General features: G+C 43.9%; 1 protein-coding gene across 4 annotated transcripts in view; it reads right to left on the reverse strand.

The window, feature by feature from the left end:
* Positions 1–5412: 5412 nt before the first annotated feature.
* The window catches only part of trrap (transformation/transcription domain-associated protein), a 51927-nt gene continuing 34870 nt past the window's right edge, over positions 5413–22469 (reverse strand). For 2 of the 4 annotated variants that reach the window (XM_088284222.1, XM_088284221.1), the window contains 14 exons: positions 22345–22463; positions 22101–22247; positions 21177–21277; positions 19699–19900; positions 16879–17040; positions 15058–15148; positions 14671–14876; positions 14244–14505; positions 11581–11806; positions 11275–11492; positions 10000–10184; positions 9674–9877; positions 7354–7548; positions 5413–6363 (listed from right to left, as the gene is read on the reverse strand). In XM_088284222.1, the coding sequence (XP_088140348.1) occupies positions 6079–6363; positions 7354–7548; positions 9674–9877; positions 10000–10184; positions 11275–11492; positions 11581–11806; positions 14244–14505; positions 14671–14876; positions 15058–15148; positions 16879–17040; positions 19699–19900; positions 21177–21277; positions 22101–22247; positions 22345–22463 (2603 nt within the window). In that variant the 3' untranslated portion in view covers positions 5413–6078. Of the gene's footprint in view, positions 6364–7353; positions 7549–9673; positions 9878–9999; positions 10185–11274; positions 11493–11580; positions 11807–14243; positions 14506–14670; positions 14877–15057; positions 15149–16321; positions 16743–16878; positions 17041–19698; positions 19901–21176; positions 21278–22100; positions 22248–22344; positions 22464–22469 lie in introns of those variants that run through there. The other 2 variants (XR_015840025.1, XM_088284223.1) reach the window with 2 other exon arrangements.

The raw sequence follows: 22469 nt of genomic DNA on the forward strand, positions 1-22469 counted from the left end.
TCGGCTCTGGGGGTCGAGTGGTGAGTTATAGTCGTCAACCGGGCTCAGCAGCTTGGCTGCGAACACGCCACGGTGACCCGCCGCATATGAGGGCCTGATAAGAAAATCAAGTGGCCACAAGTGCGGCGCAAATACAAAGCAAGGCAGTCATTCGGAAAACAAACATGCCTTAAAAAACGATACAAGCTTCTTTTTTTTTTTTGTTCCTTTTTGCAGAAGGTCAAAAATGGTTGCTGATGGAGAAAATGTGACTGCTGTACGTTGATAATCTTTTTTTTGCCACTGAACACTGACCCCGCCCCTTAAAAAATGTAAAAAATTAAAAAATAAAATTAAAAAATTAAAAAATTAAAAAAAAAATAATTAAAAAAAAATATACAAATTAAAAAAAAATTTTAAATTAAAAAATAAATAAATTAATTAATTAATTTAAAAAAATCAAAACCAAAAGCTGACCTTAAGATTGCTAAAATAAGCCATTATGAGTCAAACTCAATTTATACAAAAACAAAATGAAACTTACAATATAAATAATCCATGCTGAAACATTTTTCTAATGTGCTGTAAAAGGGAACGCAATTTGCAACTCTGACGCGAAATCCACCAATAAATTTCCCCCAGCTAACTAAACAAAATCTGTCACCAGCTTTGTTTCGAAAGGCGAACGAGTAAAAAGAAAAAACAAACAAACTCATTTGAACAGTACCGCCACACATCTCTGACCAAAATGGCCGACTGAAAATAATACTCCATTCATTAAAATCCATCGATGAACAGATGGCACTTTTGCAGCCACACCACATCAATTGATGAACGTTGTGATTTGAACATCTGGAGTGACGTGAACAGAATTATCCATGCGCAGCGTTTAACCGGGAAAAGGAATAACACTGAAAGCAAAAGCACAAATGCAACAAGAATCAAACGAAAGAAAGGGAGGAGTGCAAGTAGAATTATAGTAATCGCCAACAAAACAAAATGGCGACCCCCGCCGCCCCCAACACATCACCTGTTTTGCATTTTCAAGACTTCACCGGCAACGTGATCATGAGCGTTTAAAATTTAATGGCCGCGAGCGTGGAGCATATGCCTCCTGTCCAAACAATATGAATTGCACGCAAGTGACAGTTCAGGCACACGCACTTTAGCGCCGTGTCAGCTCAACATTCAGCACAAAAAAAAAAATAATAAAAATGTCCTCCATAATTAATAGAGCTGTTCTCCGCCATACTTTAGCACAGCTGACGGTGCCAACTGGCAGCAGTCGAGAGGACTTATTGCAGCCATGGGAAATGTGAGGAATGGAAAGCGCTATCAAATAGTTCAAGAATTAGAAAATAAGAGCGGGGCACAGGTGTGTGTCACAGATTCCGATTCCAAGGATTCGATTTTTTTTTTTTTTTTTTTTTTTAGTCGATGATGCAACTTCTACATGTTGTAATGATAGTGCCGCAGGAGTCCTGAAATAAAGTCTCGTTAAAGGTTTTCTGTCTCAAGGTTACGCCGGAAACGTCGCGAAGCAAAAAAAAAAAAAAACGCTTCGAGGATGACGTCATCAACGATTTGCGACGTCATCAAAAAAAAAAAAAAACGATACTAACAGGCTAGCAAATAAACAACTCTTACTGGTTGCATTTCGATTAGCATGCCGAGGCGGGAAACATTCTGCGAATGAAGTTGCTTTTAAAACTAAATGCATTTATAAATAAATTAAATAAATAAAAATGGTGAAACCGTTATATTGTTTGCAGAAGCGGCGCAGAAGGAAAAAAAAAAAAATGGCATCCTGCGTCAGACGTACGTACAAAAGTGCCTTTTTAATTGGAAAGGGAGCTCCTGTTGATTAATTTAAAGGAAGATAATTTGGAAATAATTACTCCATCTATTCTAAGTAGCTAGTTTATTCCAGTTAAATGGGCTTGAGTGGAGAAGCAAATGTTCAGCTGCCACGCTCATATAAATTTCTCCAACTTTCTCCATTTAGAAGCCTCGAGAACAAATTGTGCTTATTTCCACTAAGGCTGCGTCGCTGTCACCGAGACATCAAGTGACTTTGATTGCTGCCTCCCACTTGGGCAATTAAAAAAATTGGGAAGAGCAGATTTGAGACACAAAGCCAGTGAGCTGCACTCCTCCAAGTGAAAATGTCATTAGAAGTCCTAATGGGACTCCATTGGCGAGCAACAAAACAAATCTTCCGCTGTTAGATATGAGATGAGCCGCTTCCTAGAACGGAGATAAACACATCGTTGTCATTTGATTAATACTGTTTGTTTACGCGGGGACTCCAAAAAGAATTGTGCACACCCCCCCACCCCTCTGCTGCGCAACAAGGCCTGAAACAATGAGGAAATAAAGCATCGGATGCCGGCTGCGACGACTCAAGAGGAGTCAGATGATGGAATTGTCGAAAAAAGGCGCGCTCTTCAGTTTGCATGACTAGTCGTTTTACTCGTATTTTTATTTATTGTGATAAATGCATTACATTTTTATTCGCCAATTTGTTAGAAAAAAACTTAAAGCTAAAAATTATGTGTCAAACAAATTTTTAATTTCATTTCATTTATGAGAAGATAAAAACATAAAAAATGCAAAAATGGACATGCATGTTTTTCATAGGGCAGCAACGATATGCAAAGTGCATTTCTCTTTGTTTTTTTGTTTTTTTAAGCTTGACCATGATCAACTGGTAGAGGGATTAAAAAAAATGTTCCCCATGTTCCAAATGTCTGCTCGCGCATCAAATTTCTGCCCCCAGTCAAAGCAAAGAAAAATGAACTAGCTGAGGAAAGGATCATCTATTACAATTTTGTTTTGACAGATTTTCCAAACAAATGAAAAGAAACACACAGTAAAATAGAAAAAGTAAATATTAAAGTAGATAAAGCGCCGCTTTATTGGTCCACCTCCAAAAAAGTGGCAGGCCAAATCTGGCCCCCAAGCCTCAAGTTTGAACCCGGTGATGGAAATGAAAGCGCGACCATACTTAGGCCAACTTTCGCGTTTCCATTATTGCCATTTTGATGTTTTATCCCAAAGGCAGTGAGTGAGTCCCGTCCACCGCCCCCTCCTCCCCCAACCACAGTTTTTACCCATCATCCCCCGGGATCGGGATCACTGGAGGGGGAAGATGGCTATTTGCGATCTATTTGTGTTTGTCCGCTGAGGTCTGGGCTTGGTGCTGATCCGCTGCCTACACCTCCACTCCCACCGGAGCGCATCAATCACCACCATCCTTTTCTCGCTCCAAAGATGAGACGACGGTGAGGAAAGAAGGGCGACGGTGCTGATGTCCCAGCCTTCATTTCACTTGCACCAAACTGCCATTTGTGTTTCGTGCACTACACTTGCACAATCTAAAGCAAGGGAGCCAAACTATTCCACCTCTCATAAGAAGCAATCAAAAGCTAATTCACAGGTTGTGTTCAGATTTCAACTCATCTAGACGAGGCGTGGTAAATGTGCGCGTGTGTTTTCTAACGGACAAACTACAATATTGTCACAAGTTACGAGGTACCAGTCAGGTAATGGTGCTAAATTTGTGTTTGCGACAGTTTTGCAGCTTTACGGCAACTGGCTCAATTGTCTCGCGGGAGTCTCGCGAGAGAGGCGTTTGTTTGGCTTGTATGTATCGCATTTAAAAAGGCGTTTTAAAAGACAAGAGACTCCTTTTTATCATTTTCAGTATCAAGACACATGCACACAAAAAAATTAATAATTAACACCGCTTATGACTAATAGAACACTAAACTGTATATCGTACTTACGGTGACGCTTGATGGTGGCAACATCATGCTTCGGGGTTGCTTGGCTTCAACTGGAACCGGAGCTTGATCAAAAAAGTTTCTATCACTGTATTCTGTTACTTTTCCCAATTCGGCTTCATTGTTTTACTTGAGTGCTCCGTGCATGTTTTCCATTCACCACGCCACTCTGCCAGTCAGCCTCGTTAGCCACGCAGCACAACTGACCGCACAGGTGCTTCAAATGAGCAAACAGCGAGTTTCATGTAAGGCCTGTCGATCAAACTCAATTGTTGCTGGGTTGCGTTTCCGCTCCTATGCGAGGCTTTCCAAGCACTCTACCTGAGGCGCTCCTGTTTTTTTTTTTTTTTTACTCTGCCTCTTGTCACGTCTTCGTGTTTCCTGTTTGCCTGTCCCCGAGGCTGTTAGGCCAAATGACAAAAATCACAATGAGTTGTTCTCCCACACATCGGATATTAAAAGTCATTACCAGCGACTGCTGTAGTTTGGTGGACTGTGTTTTGCTTCTACTGTTACTATTTTCTAAAGGTTTTGGAATGGCCTGAATCCAAAATCCAGAACGTCATCCGACTGCAATCTGCAGAGTTATTGCAATGAGTGGACAAATATTGTCACCTCAAGATGTTTTATTTTCATTTGAGTTGTGTAAATTCTGGGGCACAATGGTGGAAAAATATTTTTTTGCCACAAAAAAAAAACGGGTGTGTAGATTTTTTATATCCGCAATACACGACAAGTCGCATCCTGTTTTAGTAGAGAGTAAATATTTTGTATTGTATGCTCTGTTTCATGCATTTTTACTCGGCATTATTTTATTTTTTTTATGGTGTCTGCTGTATTTGTGTGCATGTTTTCACTGTCTTTTGTTGTATGACTGATTTTTACTCCGTCCATGTGCAGCACTTTGCATGCAGAATCGGTTGTTTTAAAGCACTCAATGAATAAAGCCGAGTTGTGTTTTGTAATTGTCAGGCCTTCTTTCAAAAAATAAAAAAGCAATTGATATTAAAAATGGCTCCCTACTGGATCAGGAAAAAAAAAAGGAATCTTAGCTATTGTAAATATGTTGAGGCGTGTGTGTGTGTGTGTGTTGCGTCCTGGAGATATAAGTTGTGTTCATGGGCGCAGGCAGGCCGTCTTGACAGTGCGTGTAAGTCAAGTGAGGGCGGCCTGCTGAGAGATCTAAAGGCGAGCATTCATCAAGCGGCAGGGGAGGAGGGAAAACGCCTCAACCCACTTCGAGACGGGACTTTCGAACCAAAGGGGGGGAGCGAATGACCCCCGAGGTTATCGTAGGCCGACGAGAGAGCGACACCGCTGCTCCGAAACGCCTCTCCATAACCGTCGACCGGCTGTGGGATGACGGCAATCAACTTCCTAAATGTTGGAGGCCGGTTCGTGTGCAAGTCATTTCACAGCGTGAGTTATGATCACAATAAGATCCAGGAGTGTGTCCTTCAGGGCGATTATGACGGCGACAAAGTGATGCGGGAGAACCAGGCACAGATGGCGATTACCGCGTTATTATTGCTCTTTTATAACCAACTTCAAGAAACTAAAGGAGAGAAGTAATTGCAAGGTTTTTTTTTACGATTATGACGGGCGCAGTTGAAACTCCCAAAGTGTTGCCGACGGAAGAAGAGTCGTATCAAAAAAATAGCATTTTATTAAAACAAAATGCGTACGTACAAGAGCTGCGAGATGGGCGTCTGTAACAAAAATAAGAGCGAGACAGAAAACAATGGAATATCTTGAGACTGTTCAGTTTTTAAACCTTGTCATTGGAAATTTGTAACAAACATTTAATTAGAAAAAATAAATACAAGTGAAATGATTGTACAAAGTGTAGCCATCCATCTTGAGAACATCTTCATACAACAATAAAAAGTCATTTTCGGATTTATTCCATATCCTTGAAATTGTCACCAAATCATTTTTTTTTTCGGAAACACACCCAAAAAAAATGAAAAAAAAATATTTGTGAATAATTTCATTTAAGCAGTGAAATTGATGATTTTAGCAGAGGTGGCAACAATATTTTTTTTTTCAAGGATGGTGACAAAATATTTGTCCACTCCATCCTCACAAGTATAATAATTCAGCAACTGTCTTATATGGTATTTTTTTCTCCCGCCTACTTTTGTGTAATTAAACCTTGATAAACTACTGGCTCAATAGTAGTAGCACCAAAAGTCCCACTAGTAACTAGTGCACTGAAATGTCGAGTGCATGGACCTTAAACTGGATAGGAAGAATATCAAATAAATGCCCAAACAGCTTTTCCAAACTAGGTAAAACACTTTTTTTTTTTTTTTTAGAGCCAAGGATGCCACGCAGGGTCCATGCGGCACAAATTGTCCAGACTGTTCGCCGCGGCCACCAAAGTGTTGACTTTACTCTCGCCTCCCTCGAATTGAGCCAGGTTGTGCAAGCGGGTCATGATGGCAGTGACGGCTTTCTGGACCAGCGACACCAGCTGCTGGGAATCCATGTTCTCTGGCTGGCCAGCCGGGGACAGAGGCATAGACGTGTCCTCCTGGGTTTTCTTGTGCCAGGCGATGATTTCATCGCGCATGACAGCCTTCAGGATGCCGTCCACCTGGCAGGAAGCAAAGAAAGAGGGGCGGTCAACTTTTTGCATGTGAGCAGAATTGCAGGTGGTGGCGCTTTGACTGTTTAGATCGTTCTGCGATCAAGATTACAAGTCTTAAATGAAATGCAATTAATCCATTACAGAAAAAAAAAAAACGATAAAATTTTGTGCCGTGTTTGCTTGTAATAGCAAACAGGTTTCATGGCCTCAGAAAAATCCAATGCCTTGACTTGACCATTCTTTAGGGGTTAAAGCGGTTTGTTTTGGCTCTTCATTCTAGAAAAACTCAAAGACATCCTGTGCCGGATGTAGCAAAGCAGCCCCAATTTTTTTTTTTTTAAATTAAATTGTAAAAAAAATATATATATATATATTTTTTTTAAAGTGAAGCCTTAGCAGTGTGTGAACCCGTACAAATGTATGACCACCTCACAATAATAATGAATTTTGAAAAATCAAATTTTTCGGTTTGTTTTTGAAGTGGGCTTGGTTTATTTAAAAGAAAAAAAAAAAAAAAGCGGGCCATATAAAATGACATCGTGGGCCAGATTTGGCCCCCGAGCCTTGATTTTGGCACTCCCAAAAAATAAATCAAATTTTCCTCTGTGATGCTGTGACATAATATGGAAAGTGTTGCCTTGTGAATATTTTCCAGAAGCACTGTATAAAAAAAAGGAGAAAAAAAAAAGCACATCTATCTAAAACTGAAATCAAAACAAAACATATAAATAAACCCAAAATTTAACAAGGGTATGAATGATTTGGGCCTTCACCAAAAGCGTGGCAGGCAGCTGCCCACATTATAGCTTCTTATGAGATTCCAAGCTAATTCGATAACCGTGCGGGTTTATCTCCAAGTCATCATTATGCGTCTGAGAATGCTGTTTATACGGGCACTATACGCCGATCTGGACGAAAGCGTTTCCTTGGCTTTGTGTTTTAAGATGAAAACAAGAAGACTCCAATGGCTGAATGGTTCGCCCAAAGATCACTCACCTTAAAGTTAGGCTGCGCGAAGCACCGCGCCACAGCGATCATGGAGGCCGTGAGCGGCCCAGAGACGCCGATCGTCGTCAGGAACTCGGAGATGTTCGGCGTCAGGCGGAACGGAACCGGCCGGTTGGCGTCCAGGTCGCCCGTGGCGTCGTTGATGTCGAAGCGGAAGTAAGAGACGTTGAGCTTGCCGGTGTCCTGCGAGCGTGGACGGAGAGCAACGTTGTCAGCGGGCGTCGACGCCGATTGAGTTACGCATCAACCTTTGAGGGTGCACATGAGCTGATGGAACACTTTCGGAAAAGGCCGGCCGTACAAAACAAGCTGCGAGCCGTTATTGATCTGGCCTCTCAGGCACTGCAACACGTCAAACTATCAGCAGCCGAACATCTATAATCCTCATTTCGCTCTGCTTCCTCTGATTGCCGGCCTGACTTCGACGTACACAGACCAAGTTTTCATCTTTAAACCGGCATTTATGGGCAAGAAGACTTGAGCGCAAGCCGCTATTCTCGTCTTGATAAGCTCCCTTATATGAAAGGGTGAGTGGCTCTGACAGCTTTATGGCGAAGCAATTCCCCGCAGCTCAGCCTGCTCGCTACTTTCGCGCCTCTGCTCGTGCCGTCTGTTCCTTCAAGGCCCCCGCGGCGAGCCTTGGGGCAGTGGGCAGAGAAAGCAGCAAGCCCCCCGGCAGGGGGCTCTGGTCGGCCTACAGACGGTGATCAGAAGGATAAATCAGCATACTAGTGACCGGATTTATTTGGAAGGGCTGCTGGGGAATGAGCAAGGCTGGAGCCGAAAAGTCCTCACAGCACTTGAGCTTTTCCACTTTTTGGGAAAAAAAATTCTAAATTATTTTCTCTAAAAAAAAAAAAAAAAAAGGGAAAAAAAGAAAAATAAATAAAAATGTCAATGTTTTTTTTTGCATTTTTTTTATACGCCGCTTTTGCTTGCTCACTAATTTATTAATGCACAATTACAGCCTATTTTTAATCTTTTTGAACATGATGCCACAAGCTTGGCACATCAAATTTGTCAAATCGTCCTTGCATTATTTTCTTTTTAGAAAAAAAAATCCACATATAACACTTTCAAAACACTGTCAACATATTTGAAATCAGATCATATCATAATCATAAAAATTCAAAAGAAAATAATTTATTTAATGAAATTAAAATTCTTGTCCGAAACAAAAAAAACCCAAGACGGAAAACCGAACCACTGAAAATAAAAAAATCCCTCATCTGAAAAAAATTTCCTTCACTATGTCAAATGCGTCTAAATACGAGCGCTCTGGTTCCTTCCGCTCAGTTCCGCAGGTCGTCAACGTGTCGCCCACCGTGACGCGCCGCTAAAAATGCACTTTTGGACCATTTTAGAATCGAAAAGTCCATCGGGGAGAGTGACGCTTCTATCTTACATTCGAGGGCGTTACAGTATCTAATAATTGCTGACAAATGCTGATGATGCCTCACCGGGCTCTGTTGGGGCGCTATGCTAGGTAACAAGCAGGGCGGGGCGCAAATACGTGGCGGTGATGTCCTGTCCTTGCAATCTCCAGCTTGGCGTGTGCGCACATGCACGCTCCCCACCGTAATCCCCCCTGTGTCTAATGGGATCTGCCGAATGGAACAGGCAGAGTGGGGGCTTAATACCAGCGCTTAGTTGCCCGGAGGAACGCCTGTCAGCAAAGGGCGATTAGGATCAGAGGGGAGGGGGGCGTCTGACTGACACAATCATCTTTAATAATGACTTTGGAAAAAAAAAAAAAAAAGCCGGCTGAGGACCCCGCGCTCGTGCACAAACGCAGCCTCTTCAGATTGAAACATCTTTGATAGTTGGAGCGCGGCGGGATTGCGTATAGCGTTCTGTCAAAACATCCGTAGCATTTAGAGCGGCTGCTTGACTGATAGACGTTAATGTGAATGTCACACGGGAGAAGGATGAGTCGGATACAGAGCAGGTAATGGCGATCGCCACGCATCGATACGAACGTGCCTTTATATTAAATGACCGTGCATGAAGCCTGAATGCCCGGGAAAAAAATGTTTGTGAGGCTGATGATTTTTTTGAGTATATTATAGAGAACTGTAGCAAATCCCGGAAGGGAAAAAAATAAATTGCCTTAAATAATTTAAGTAGCTTTTCTTTTTTATTATTATTATTATTTTTAAATAAGTGAACGGAAGGGATAGCCCTACCTGCGATAGAGAACTGTAGCAAATCCCGGAAGGGGGGAAAAAAAAAATCTTGTAAATAATTTAATTTGCTTTTTTTTTTTTTTTTTTTTTTTTAAATAAGCGAAAAGATGGGATGGCCCTACCTGCGCTATCTGCAGCATCTCCGGATTGAGCCGATTCAAGTGGAGCATGAACTCAGCCAGGCCGATGAGAGCCAGCTGGATGGTGAACATTTTGCGGAAGGTCCAGTAGTCGGTGGCGTTGGGGAAGGTGTGGAGGGCCCACTCCTTCAGCATGCTGCGTGGCACCATGTTACCCTGGACCTCCTTCAGGATGTCGCGTAGGACCTGGTGGCCATGGAGGGGGGGGGCGGCGAGAACACATGGGTGCATGAGGCTCCGTTCACTTTTAAACAATGTATGAGTCATTCATGGCGTCCATAAGGCATGTTTCAAAGTGTCCGGCATACCTGGTGGCTGGCCTGCGTGCCTCTGGCTTGCACGGTGGCCAGGCGATCGTAATATCTGGAAATGGGGTTGTCGTGCTCGATACCCTTCTTGGCGCAACGCTGCTTGTAGATTTCCACCAGTGACAGAGATGAAGGGTTGTCCTCCACGAGCCGCATCTGCGGAGACACCGCCACCACTCTCGGCACTAGAAAGAGAACGGAAAGAGGTGTTAAGAGATGAGGGACGGAGGAAGAAGGTGAGCTAAGCGGTGACATAAAGTGTCAAATGTCCTTGAATGGCTCGTCAACAGAATGACTTCAAATGCAGTCGAGCCCTGCGAGTGAAATATTTGAGAGCTGACAATGTGCCATCAGTCTCGAGCAACCAGGGTCAAAGAAGGCTGCGGGTTTAACCGCGCAGTCAAAGCAAACCTAAATATTGACATCCACCGGGCACCAAATTCAAAACAATACCGGCCTTGCCAGATTCGAGGAATTTGGTCGGAATAAGGCGGCTGAATTCCGTATCCTAACTTGCCCCCGCAACAAACCAATCAAGTGCAGAGAGTGGAGAGTAGGCAAACATCTGGGAGGAGGCAAACCACAGGGGAATGGTGCGGGAGGGCAAAGTGGGCTCGAGAGGGAGCTGAAATTGTGCGCGGTGTGCTCCAGGCAGACATGGACAGAAAAAGAAATGAGTCACGCACATTTGGAGTGGAGTGCAGCGTTCCTGCTATCCAAAGGTTAGGGTTGACTGTAATCACATTTTCCGCTAAATTTTTCAAAGCTGTATCGAAGGGGCACCAAATAAATACATTTAAAAAAAAAAAATCTGAATCTTTCTTCACACACAACTAAAAATTTTTATTTTTTATTTTTTTTCACTTTCACTCAGAAAACTTGCCTGTGAGTATTTTTGGGCGCTCTAGTTATCTTAATGCCATATTTATTTCTTTATTTATATATTTATAAATAAATAATAAAATATAAATTAATTATTTAATTAACAAATATATATTTAGATATTTAATTTATTATTAGCACGACGCTAGCAGATTTAAGTGTAAGTGAATGCAAAAAAAAAAAAAAATCAGCAAGATGAGGCTGTGCGATGAACACCGATCCCAACGCGTTCAATGTGGGAATTTAAAAAAATGGAGCCCATTGAAAAATTCATGAACCATATACACGATTCAAGCTAAGAATCGACAAGAACGTCACGCCGCCGGGATGTAGAAAACCCGCAAATAACGCACATCTTTGATCTTACTGTCCGCTCGACATTTGTGGTCCTACCAGTGAAGAAGAGATGTCTTTTGGTGGTCTCCTTTCTCTTCTCTAGACAAGGGTTGAGGAGTCGAAGGAGCTGTAGAACCCTCTCCTCGCGCCGGGACTCGGTCAGGCAGGCGTCGTTCATCACCAGGTAGGGGTAGATCTTGCCGTTGTGCCCGCGGATGTAGAGGCGGCGCGCTGCGGTATTGTGCTTCTGAACAATCTCCACTCTGGGCATGAACCTGAACAGAGAAAACGGAGGACAGACCACGTAATCAGATTTATATGCAAGGAAAATAAAATCTTCTTTCATGGAGTTTCATCAGCCACCTGGCAATCTTGATGTAGTAATGTGTCGGTTTGGGCATGAGGAACTCGCCGGGGATCTCCACCTCGGCAGTCTGAGCGGAGAAGTTGCTGAGGAAGCGGCACTTCTCCTCAATGAGGAAGAATTTGGGCAGCTGCTTGGTCTTGGCTTCCAGGATCTTGATCCACTTCTTGAGCTTGGAGATGAGATTGTGGAGTTTCATGGAGCCGGGCACGCTGAAGTCAAAGTCTGGCGAGGGAGGGAGAGGGACGCACATTAACAAAAAAGTTCACAGAAATACGTCACCGAGAGGTGAATTGTGAGCATAAGGCCTCGGTGACCTTGGGAAATGCAAAAGCTTCCAGACTGCTCCACTGGAGCTGCCAAAAGTACAAAGCTGGAACAGTAGTGGGCAGATCCCAGGTGTGCTTGTGCATGTGTGACCGTTAACCTTCCCCGTAGCTGAACCCCCGCCGGAGTAGTTACTCAAAAACCACACAACAGTCAGTGAAGCTGAGGAAATACTAGACGACAATAATAGAAAAAATATTTGCTTCATTGACTTAAAAGAGAGACATCATTAAATCAGTGCTAGGAAAATAAGAGTTTTAAAGTATTAAAATGCTATTTCGAATAACATTGCATGCGGCACGTTTTGATGAATTGTAATCGGCAACAATGAGGGAAGGAGGCGAGGCGAGGGTCCTTCAGGATATCAGGTGAGGTTGTGCGCCATAAGTCCCATTTCAATTCAATCCCGCCAAATGAAACTTCATGAAGCACTTGTAATGATTCTTGGCTCCTCTAGAGGGCACTCTAGGTTTCAAGATGCAGTGGAAATGTAATTCATTTCCATTGCACTCGCTTTCATCTTCAAACCAGGAGCACCATCTAGCGGAGTAAAAAAAACATCACAAGTGCTTCATGAAGCTTCATTTTCCCAAACTTTTTAAATGAGCCTTTAAAAAAAAAAAATAACAGGGAAAAAAAATATATATGACCTGAGTTTGGATGTTCATTCCCAGCAGGGAGGCGAGACGGCTACTCCAAATGTCGCTATAGCAGACCTTTTATTCCGTTTTGTATGATAAGATCGCTACGGTAAACAAGTCCCGGTATTCAACTTGTAATTTTGTAAAACTGCGACTGAGTGACAGTCGACAATTGACACCTGGCGGGGAAATGAAATTGTCATAAAAGCCAGACACATAAATGCTCACAGAGCTGTCAGTAGCAGGTGCAAAGCCAATAGGCGGCTAAACGCTAATCCGACCCGAAAAGACATTTGCACGGCAGAACACGGGGAATTTGAATAAACAGAAATATTACGCAATTTTTTTCCCCCTCCCAGAAAAACGCCCGCGACAAAAGTCTCCCGAACAGATCCACGACTAAAACAGCAACTCATGCAAATAGCGCTTGCCATAATTGGATTTGAATGCCTCCCTGCTGCCAGATGTTATATATGCTCACATAAACCCAGATTTTCCGGCCCACAAACCCTGTGAAAAGCAAGTGAGCCACAAGCACCGTGCGGGGAATGGGAGCTTGGCTGCTCAGCCGCTCTGTAAACCCTTTTTGTTCCGCTTTGGCGAAGGCTCGCGACGTTCGGGTCGCGCCGTTCGGGTCGCGGGGACAGCTGGGTAGCCACGGTAGACTGGGGGGGGCTCGCGTCGAGGCAGGAGCCCCCCGATGATGTCTGGCTGCGTGAGCACAGCTGCCGCCGCGACATCTGCTGAGATTTATCACCGCCGTGCTCGCTGCGAGCGCCGCGGCGTCATTGTTTGTGCTGTTCACTCGGTCGCCGCCATGCTTTTGCACGCTAATGCCATCGCACCTGTCGTCTTCTCCCCACCCGGGCTCACTTTTATTTATTTTTTTTTTTGTTTGCCGCTTGCCTATATTTCGCTAACACACACTCTCGAGGCCGCTTTTAGGCCCGGTGAAAGACCCCCCCCAAAAAAAAAAAAAAGGCGCAGGAGAGATTGAAGCGGATGGAAAATACGACTGGGCCGATTTAAGCCGGCATTGCGTGTGCGGTCAGCCCGCAGGAGTGAAAAGCACTCGCAAAGACGTTTATTTGAAAGCTGACTTCTGGCGCTTGTTTAAATCAGAACCAGTCAACCGGGGCGCCATTTTAAAACAGGAGCGATTGTTTACCTCAAGATGTGTCAAAATGGACTCAACTACATTTAAATTCTGTCTATGTAACAATCATACAGGCCAAATTCAAATCTTTTTTTTTTTTTTTTAAAGAAAGCTACTTTTTATTTGTGGTTTCAGGCAACCCCTCTACGATTATTTAGGACTTGGACTAGAAAAGTGAGTTAGAGGTTTCTTGGGGCCAGAGGAACAAAAGTGGCAGCAGGCACTTAAACTGTCCTACTAGCGTCAAGACATTATGGGTTATATATTTTCGGAACGACCACATAGCCTGGAACGGCTACTTTACTGTGGCAAAGCACTAGAATACAATAACTTATATTTGATTTCAACATTTCTCGTTTTAATCAGTTTTGTCTATCTGCCCATTTTCACACACACACGCGCGAGTGTACTATTACGCAATCAGTGACTCAGGTCAGAATGCATTTTTTTTTTTTCATTGTTCGAGGTCAGAAAGCCAAAACTTCCTAACATTGCAATCAGTGAGTTAATTCAAAACGCACGTCGGGATTGAACCAACCTGTCGTGAACTGGCCTTTCATCTTCTGGAAGACCGGATCCTGCGCCGTGGCCTGGGCGCGACGGGCCAGCGACTCCGAGGCGGCGCTGGAGAACATGGTGGACACGTTGGAAACGTTTTCCAAGCCCACGCCAAAAGTGCTGACCAGCTTCTTGACAAAGTTGAGCGTGTGCGGTGTGATCTTGGCGTCAGACACCGCGCCGCTTTTCTCAAAGGCCACGGAGTAGCACTTAGCCAGGCCTTGTTGGAGCTGCCGCAAAACCTGCAACGATAAAAGAAATCAGCGGAGGGAAAGGGAAAAAAAAGACCGGGGTCGCGTGGACAACCAGGTTGCGCGCGACAACCCAGATTAGCACATTTGCACAGATGGAAACGAGCGTCAAGTCGACTGTATTATTTTCTCACACCTCCGCAATTTTGTTCTCACCTCTTCGTGCCAGTTCTCTCGGAACCACACCATCTGGTCCACGATTCCCTCCAGGGAGGAAAGGAGGGTGGGGTGCAGCTCGCGTTGCATGTGCATGATTCGGCTGCAGCGCCACATGGGGGCCGTGGCCCGAATGGGTCCTGGGTCCGAGGCCCCTGAGTGAGACTGGGACCCCACTGAAGTAGGCTGCTGTTGACCCGATGCGTCTAAGGGGCAAGATATACTTCGCTTGAAATCTTAATAGTACTCTGACGTCAATGCTAACTTTGCTAGCCCATCTATGGCATTCTGCATTGTGTGTTAGCCTTCAGCTAATGTGTCATTTTTTTTTAGGTTGCATAATTCCCCCCAAAATTGTGTTGGCAACAGAAAAAGCTGTGTTCTTACCACTTTTGTAGCGCTCCCTTTGCTCGATCTTGAGCGTCAGGTAAAGGGTACGAATGGGGAAGTAGACAGCCTGGGGGTAAACTCGTCCCACCTGGCGGATATAAAGAGGGTCACATATTACATTTCAAAGACTCCCCCTCTCCTCATTCAAAACAGCAAAGGAGACGAGGGGGGTTACTGGCGGTGAGATACTCTGCGTGTGTGTGCGTGTGTGTGTGCGTGTGTGTCCCAAGAGTGAGCTCACACTGATACAAGCCAACCTGCCCCCTCCTGTAACAGAGCGAGTGTTTGAAGCTGCACGGCAGGGGAGTTGGGATGCAAAACCCAATGTGAGTGATGATGAAATTGACCTCTTCGGGAAAAGTCACAACCATCTCCTAAGCTAAATACGTCAAGTCAGAACTTAACAGGTGTCAAGTTAAAAGTGATGAGCAACGGATCGATTTTAGCGATTATTTCTCGTTTGTCAGGATGATTTATTCAAAATGCAGTTTAACGGCCTGTCTCGATTAAAAACGTGCAGCAAAATGGCTGTAAAGAGTGGAAGTAACTTTCCCCCCAATAAATAAAATAAATAAATAAAATAAGTAAAATAAATAAAATAAATAAAATAAGTAAAATAAATAAAATAAAAAATAAAATAAAGGTGAAGACATCTAAGGAGCAGCGTCTAAAAAGACAAGAAATTCGAGGTGGCATCCAAGAGCAGCATTAAAGATGAAAGAGGAAGGAAGGAAAAGGACGGGAACTACCGATCGGCGTGCTAATGGGAAGTTCAGACTCATTCCACTTGGGTGAAGCCGAGGTGGGCAGAGGAGGGGGAAAGGGCGAACGCCTGACAAGAAGGGACGTCGAGAGCGTGGGAGAGGGGCTGCTCAAATTGTGTTATCTTCTGATTCATCTCGCCACCTACCCCCAGGCGCGCTTTGCCTCACCTTCATCAATTTTTCAACATACGTTTTTCAAACATCCCGCCGCCAAGAGAAAAAAAAAAAAAAATCTAAATAATTCAGGGAAATGACAACGATAAAGCCGGCCATGCATTAAAACAGGATTCTCTCTTTACATAAAAAGCGGTGAAGTCAACACTTTTCAACCTTTTTACTCATCCGTCATTAAAAAGTGGTCGCACAGACCAAAGGCAAGAAAGGATCTTACAGGAATGACGTGACCGGCATTGAAGCCGTTCGCGCTTCATCGCCAGCTAAAGAGTAAGACGGCATCGCATGCTGCTTTCGACTCGACGTGACGTGACGTGACAAACCTTCCCCATCATTTTCCTGAAACTGTCTCGAGAGGCCTCTTTGAGGATGATCCTCTTCAAATTGTGCAGGGAAAAAAAAAAAAGACACTCCATTAACCAACGCAAATTAGTCCTGGCATTAATTACTTACTCTCTCCCCGCCGTGCGGATGCGTACAATAGCAACTTTATAATCATTTCATGTGCAAATAATTTAAAATCCAATTCTCGGGGGTCTGGTGAAAGCGAATAAAATGGCTGTCAAAGTGGAAGTCTTTGGTAAAAAGAACGTAGGCGAGCGAGAGATCACAAACGCAGTTAATCCGTCGCTTTTAAGACGACGCCGATGAAAACTGATGCCGACACGTGAAGCCAGATGTTGCTGGACGGAATGTGATGAAGCAAGAACGTAAAAACCTTTCAACAGTGGGCGTCGCCAACATCTGGACATAAAAAAAAAAAAATCAATCAATAATTTGTTGCTGTGTGTGCGTAAAAATTAATTCCATCCATTTTCATAAACTACTCTGACCGAGAAAAAAAGATGACAAAAGCAATCCAGTTGTGGGATATACGCACCTGGCTTATTAAATTGAGCAGAGGTTTGCCTTCAGAACCAACCAAGCAGGTCAGCAGCTGCGGTATCCATGCCAACCACTGGATGGGCGGCACTCCGATGCAGTACTTGTCCACTGCGATTGCCAGCGTGTCCTTGTCGTCAAAGCTGAGGAGCCACAACACCTACAAATAAAATCCAAGAAGGATAAGATGAATATGAAGAAGATGGAGAAAAGTGAAAAGGTCGTTCCGATTTTAGTGGATGATTGATGTATTTATTAATCCAAAAGCAAGTTAAGTATAATTTTATTTAAAAAAATTTTTGTGCTGTACATTTCAATGACATTTTTTTTTTAATTAACAGGATTAAATTTTCAAACCGTGTTTCATGAACACTTGGGCCTACTATACTTCTGTAGTGATACTTGCAGGGCAAAGCGCTTTTTGAGGTGATACTCAGTGAGAAAAGTTAGACAACGCATCATATTGAGATGCTCTTAAGCGGAGATCCAGCATATTCTAGTACAGGGGTGGGCAAACATTTAGATTGGCGGGCCACAATGGGTTCTAAAATTTGACAGAGGGGGCCGGACCAGGAGCAGATGGATGGAGTGTTTTGGTATCCTCACCTCATCGGCGAAAATAAATACATTTAATTTTTACATGTCTTTGAAAAACCACAGCTTTTAGAAAATAAAAAAATAACAAGGTTTATTCTTTTAATTTTTTCAAGTTTGGCGGCCCGCATTAAAACGTTTAATGGGCCGCATGTGGCCCCCGGGCCGTAGTTTGCCCACGCCTGTTCTAGTATCACATACAGCATCTTCTGGCCAAGTGAAAATATTCCCTATCAAACAATAGTAGTCAGGGTGGCGTCTGGCTCATCAGTCAGACTGCTGCATCACTCGCTCGACGCAGCAGGCGGGAGGGCTGCGGAGTGAGGCAAAGATCCTTCTGGCTGATCGCTACAGCCGTAAATGATGAGGCAACGTCGGAGGCCATTTCGGTGGTGAGCCTCATTACGGCCAAGATATTACCGAATCCCCTTCACATTTCCGACCAGGTTACAGATTGCACATAATTGCTGGCAATGACTGGTCAACTGGCTGCATCCATTAGTGTGAGGCACTGCCAACTCAGCTTGGCGGGACAGCACTGGTTGGAGGGGGAGGGGGGGGGGGGGTGTCACGGGAACATCACAAATAGCCTTTCAAGCTAGAAGCAACCATAATTAGTATCGACAAAGATAATGTCATTTATTTCTCACAAGCACGAGCTAGCATGAAATAATGACTTTGGCGTCCATTTCCGGATCAAAACGTCATCCGACCCGTTTGTGGTCGGACTCGGGCGTGCCATTTATACAGGAAGAGCAGCGCTAAAGCTGCAATGAATGAGCCCGAGTGTGTCTGCAAAAGCAGGCGCAATGCTTGTTAGCAAGGAGTCCGTCTCATTACCTCACACATAGGGTTTGCTCGACTGGCGAGCGCGATAGCATAAGTCGGACTCTTTGAAAAGGGTCTGCCCATGCAGGAGGGCGGGGGGAGGGGGGGAATGGAGTGTCTAGGGAGGCCATTAGACCGTCAGCGTCCGTGTAAGAGGATTCCACTCCACCATTGATCTGCCGTGGGAACCCATCCACAGCGACTGCCGCCGGACTGTGAGCAATCAAATTACGACTGAGGCTGAGGGTGGAATAAAATGTGTTTGGGCCTATCAGAACCAATAATGTATGGGCTGGATGGGGTCTGGAGACGAGGGAATTAACTATGACCCTATTTGAAAAAAGGTCTAATGGAGAGAGGCGCTCCTGCAGGTGCAGAGGCATGGTTGCTCATGCTCGTAGAAACTCGTAAATTTACAAGCTCAAGGTACGGCGAACATAGGGGGAAATCGAAGCTGAGCCGCCATGAAGGAAGTGTAATCATTCACATGTGCGGCTTGCGAGTACATATACATAAACATTTATTACTCATAGCAGAAATACCGCATGGCCCAAATTTATATATATATTTTTTCTGGATATGGTATTTTGAACACGGCACATAATCGTCTCAGTTTCCAGAACTATTTTATATTACCTCCTCAAGATCCAAACTTAGAAAACATTTAAGTCATTTAATACCAGCCGAGTTTAAAAAAAAAAAATGGATCTTTGACGTCTTAAGCCGTCAATGGCAGTATTAAGGGGGAAGTCCACTCCAAAAAAATTCTTTGAAGTAAAGTGTTCTATGCACCTTCACTAGTCAAAACTTGCCTTTATGATAAATATTATTAATTATTAATAATAATATTTATGGAATATGAGTTGAAAGGAGTAAAAATTCCACCTATTTTTAGCCATCACAGCGGGCGGCCATTTTGTCACTTAACTGAAAAACATTTGGTCGGAACTCAGCTAACGACCAATCATGACTCAGCCTCAGAAGAACAGGTGAGCGTTGATTGGTCATTACCTGAGCGACTGTGATGTCATTTTCAGTCGACGAAGTGACAAACTGGCCGCCTGCTAAAATGGCTAAATTGTGTGGCTTTTACTCCTTAACTCATATTCCACACTTATTTTAACTATTGGTTAAAAAAATAATAATAATAATAAAAAATACTGAGACAGGTTAATAAGGGAGAAAAATTGTTCCGGAGCTTGTTTGGTACCATGAGAAAAAAAAAACTCCTTACAGAATGGAACAAAAACAAAAACTTGTTTTGAACATTTGCTTTTCCCGTTAGCGAACGGAAACAAATCAGAAAATTTGATTCGGTGAAACATGATTTGAAAGTCATCTCGCCTCGCCCCCCCCCCCGACCACAAGCGTAGATGAACATAAAAACACATCTCACCTTTGCGAGATACTTGCGAGATTTGCTCTCGTTTTGGTGCCGACAGGCGTGGAGGTAGCAGGTAATAGCGGAGACTCCCAAGTGCAGCTGACGATCCTTCACAAAGATGTTCTCCAGATAGTCGCCCCACATGGCCCACGCCTTCACCAAGACGTCGTGCATCTGGACAGCGGCTGAAAAGGCCTTGTTGGCCTCTTCCGACCTGCAACGGGGCACATATTTAAATTAATTACAAGATATTATTCAAGTAAATACCTGTTAAAACAAAAAAGAATAAATAGCCGTAGCAAAAATGAGATTAATCGCAATTAATTCTTTGCGATTAATTAGTTAAAAAATTTAATCGCTTGACAGCACTCTCATAAATACATTCACCAAATGCTCAGGATTTCTTTTTTTTCATATCTTGGCCCCCCAATCTCACTTTCCAAATTCAATGTCGCATGCTTAATGCAAAGACAGGTGAAATGTGGCAGCAGACCCGACGGCGCCATTTACGCTGACAAGGGAATTTATTTTGAGTCATCAGCGGTTTGCGTCACATCGCGCAACTTCAAACCACTCCTTGGCATGTGGCCTGAATAACTTTTACACATTTCAACGTTTGATTAACAAACAAGGCACAAGAGACGCGCTATCCCGCTGTCAAAACGAGCGGACGGGCCTGTCAATGAAAGAGACTCAGTGAGCGGCGCTTTGCAGAGTACTTTTCCTCGCTTATATACGACAAAATGTCTCCCAAGACAATCAATTAAAACGTGTTATTACGAAAGGCATTTTGGCATGCGATTAAGAAACGGGAGCTTGATTGCTATGGGAGTCAGAACCTCTAGTAACGCTTAATGGAGTTGCCTCTGTCACTTTGATCGCATTAAACTACGTTAAATGTTACTCGCAACGACCTCAGCAGAAGCGCCGGCACCAAACTGTCAAATATTTCACGTGACCCCCAAATCTATTAGCGCACATTTTCGTGCGCGCGTACACACGACCACGTGACGCTCCTTCGACCCATAACCCCCGTCGCTGATAATCTCCCCCCCGTGCCCCAACACAGTTAAGAGAAACTTAATGATCGCAATAAACCCCGCTGAGGTGGAGGCAAATTTTGCTGATCGGAGAGATTCTTGAAAATTGCCTCTGGTTAATTATTGAGCTGCGTATACATTTAATAAGACTTCCTCAATTTGTCTTTCACCCCTCAGGATACCATGTCATGTCAAAGATGATGGGAGGGGGGGTGCGGAATGCGAGGTGGGGCGGGGTATTTTCCTCCTCAAGATCCAAACTTTTGAGTAAATCACCTCCAAAACATTCTTTTCACGAACCTTTGCACCTTCACAAGTTGAAGCTTGGCTTTTGTGGAATATGGGTTAAGGCGGTGCTTCTCAAATAGTGGGGCGGGCCCCCCTGGGGAGGGCGTGGTGCGATGCTGAGGGAGGCGCGTGGAACAGAAAATACGAAGTCGGCCAACATACTTGTTAATCTGAGCCAGGAACATGCCCTTCAGGGCGTAGAACTCGGCCGTCATCTCCTTGGTGAAGTACTTGAGGTTGGTGGACTCGATCACCTCCAAACCCTGGCCGACGGCAAACGAGACAGGTTTCAAATTTTTCAAGTGGAAAAAGAAGACGACGCCAATGCATCATTACAGGTGATCATTAAGATGAGCTTCCGTGATGGTGAGTCTCTGATTAGTCGTCCCGATGCGCCGGTGTGGCAAACGAACGGAGGAGAAAAGAGCACGCCAGAAGAAGATTTGGAGGGGAGAAAGAGAGAGGAGGCTTTTCTTCTGGCACTTTTAATGACTTGCGGTGCACTCAACCACTTCGATTCATCAGAGCACTCAGTGGGTTTCCGTGTAATCCCTTGAGATACCGTAGATTCCAAATCTTTTTTTTTTTTTTTTTTAAAACCAGTTCATGTCTATTGACTAGAAGGCGGCACAAACAAAAATTTGATATCATATGCATAAAGAGATGATTCCGTTTTACAATGCGATCAAACTGAGCGCTAAACTCAATTCAATTTGAACGATTCCAACGCGAGTCAACCAGTTGCACAATTAACATATATTGTTCCAATCAAATATTTCACAAGACAGCTGCTGGAGTTTTGTTTTCCTCTGCCTCTCCATGTGTGTATTTCGGTGCATGTAAATCGCTTTCCCCCACTGAGGGACAATAAAGTCATCTTCCTCCTAACACATTCAGAGGTTAAACCAAGCGATGCGTCGCCAGAATACGTTTTCAGAGAATGTTATCATATCAATATAGAAAAAAATAAAATAAAAAAGAAGGTAAGAGAAAAATCACATAAGGCGGAAAATGCATTCCCACTAAACGGCCGATGGTGCTTAAATATTCCCGTCACTTCAAAGTCAACAAATTCCAAATTCTCACCTGCATGCATTCGTTCTTGCCCATGACACCGGCCAGCTGCAAATAGCATTTAACCTGCTGTCTGATCTTCTGGAAGCAGTCAACAATGGGAACTGTTGGGATGGTGTGGATGCGGCTAAGGATGTCCAGAGCCACATTCACCAAACCCTGGGAGGCGGGAAAAACGACATTCAAGATATATTCAAAAGATTTACAAAAAATTAATAATAAATCATGCATTTTTGTACCAAACTCCGAGTCTCACCTGTTTGCGCCCAATCTTGCCATACTGAATGATAGCAGACGCTGAGGCGTGAACTCCCAACATGGCGTTGTTGTTGTTCGGATCATGCTGCGTATTAGTCTCGTATGCCGTCACTATGGCTGCAG

The sequence above is a fragment of the Idiotropiscis lumnitzeri genome, chromosome 20 (genome assembly GCF_059441095.1).
Source record: "Idiotropiscis lumnitzeri isolate Australia: NSW breed Sydney's pygmy pipehorse chromosome 20, RoL_Ilum_1.0, whole genome shotgun sequence".
NCBI classification, from domain to species: Eukaryota; Metazoa; Chordata; class Actinopteri; order Syngnathiformes; family Syngnathidae; genus Idiotropiscis; species Idiotropiscis lumnitzeri.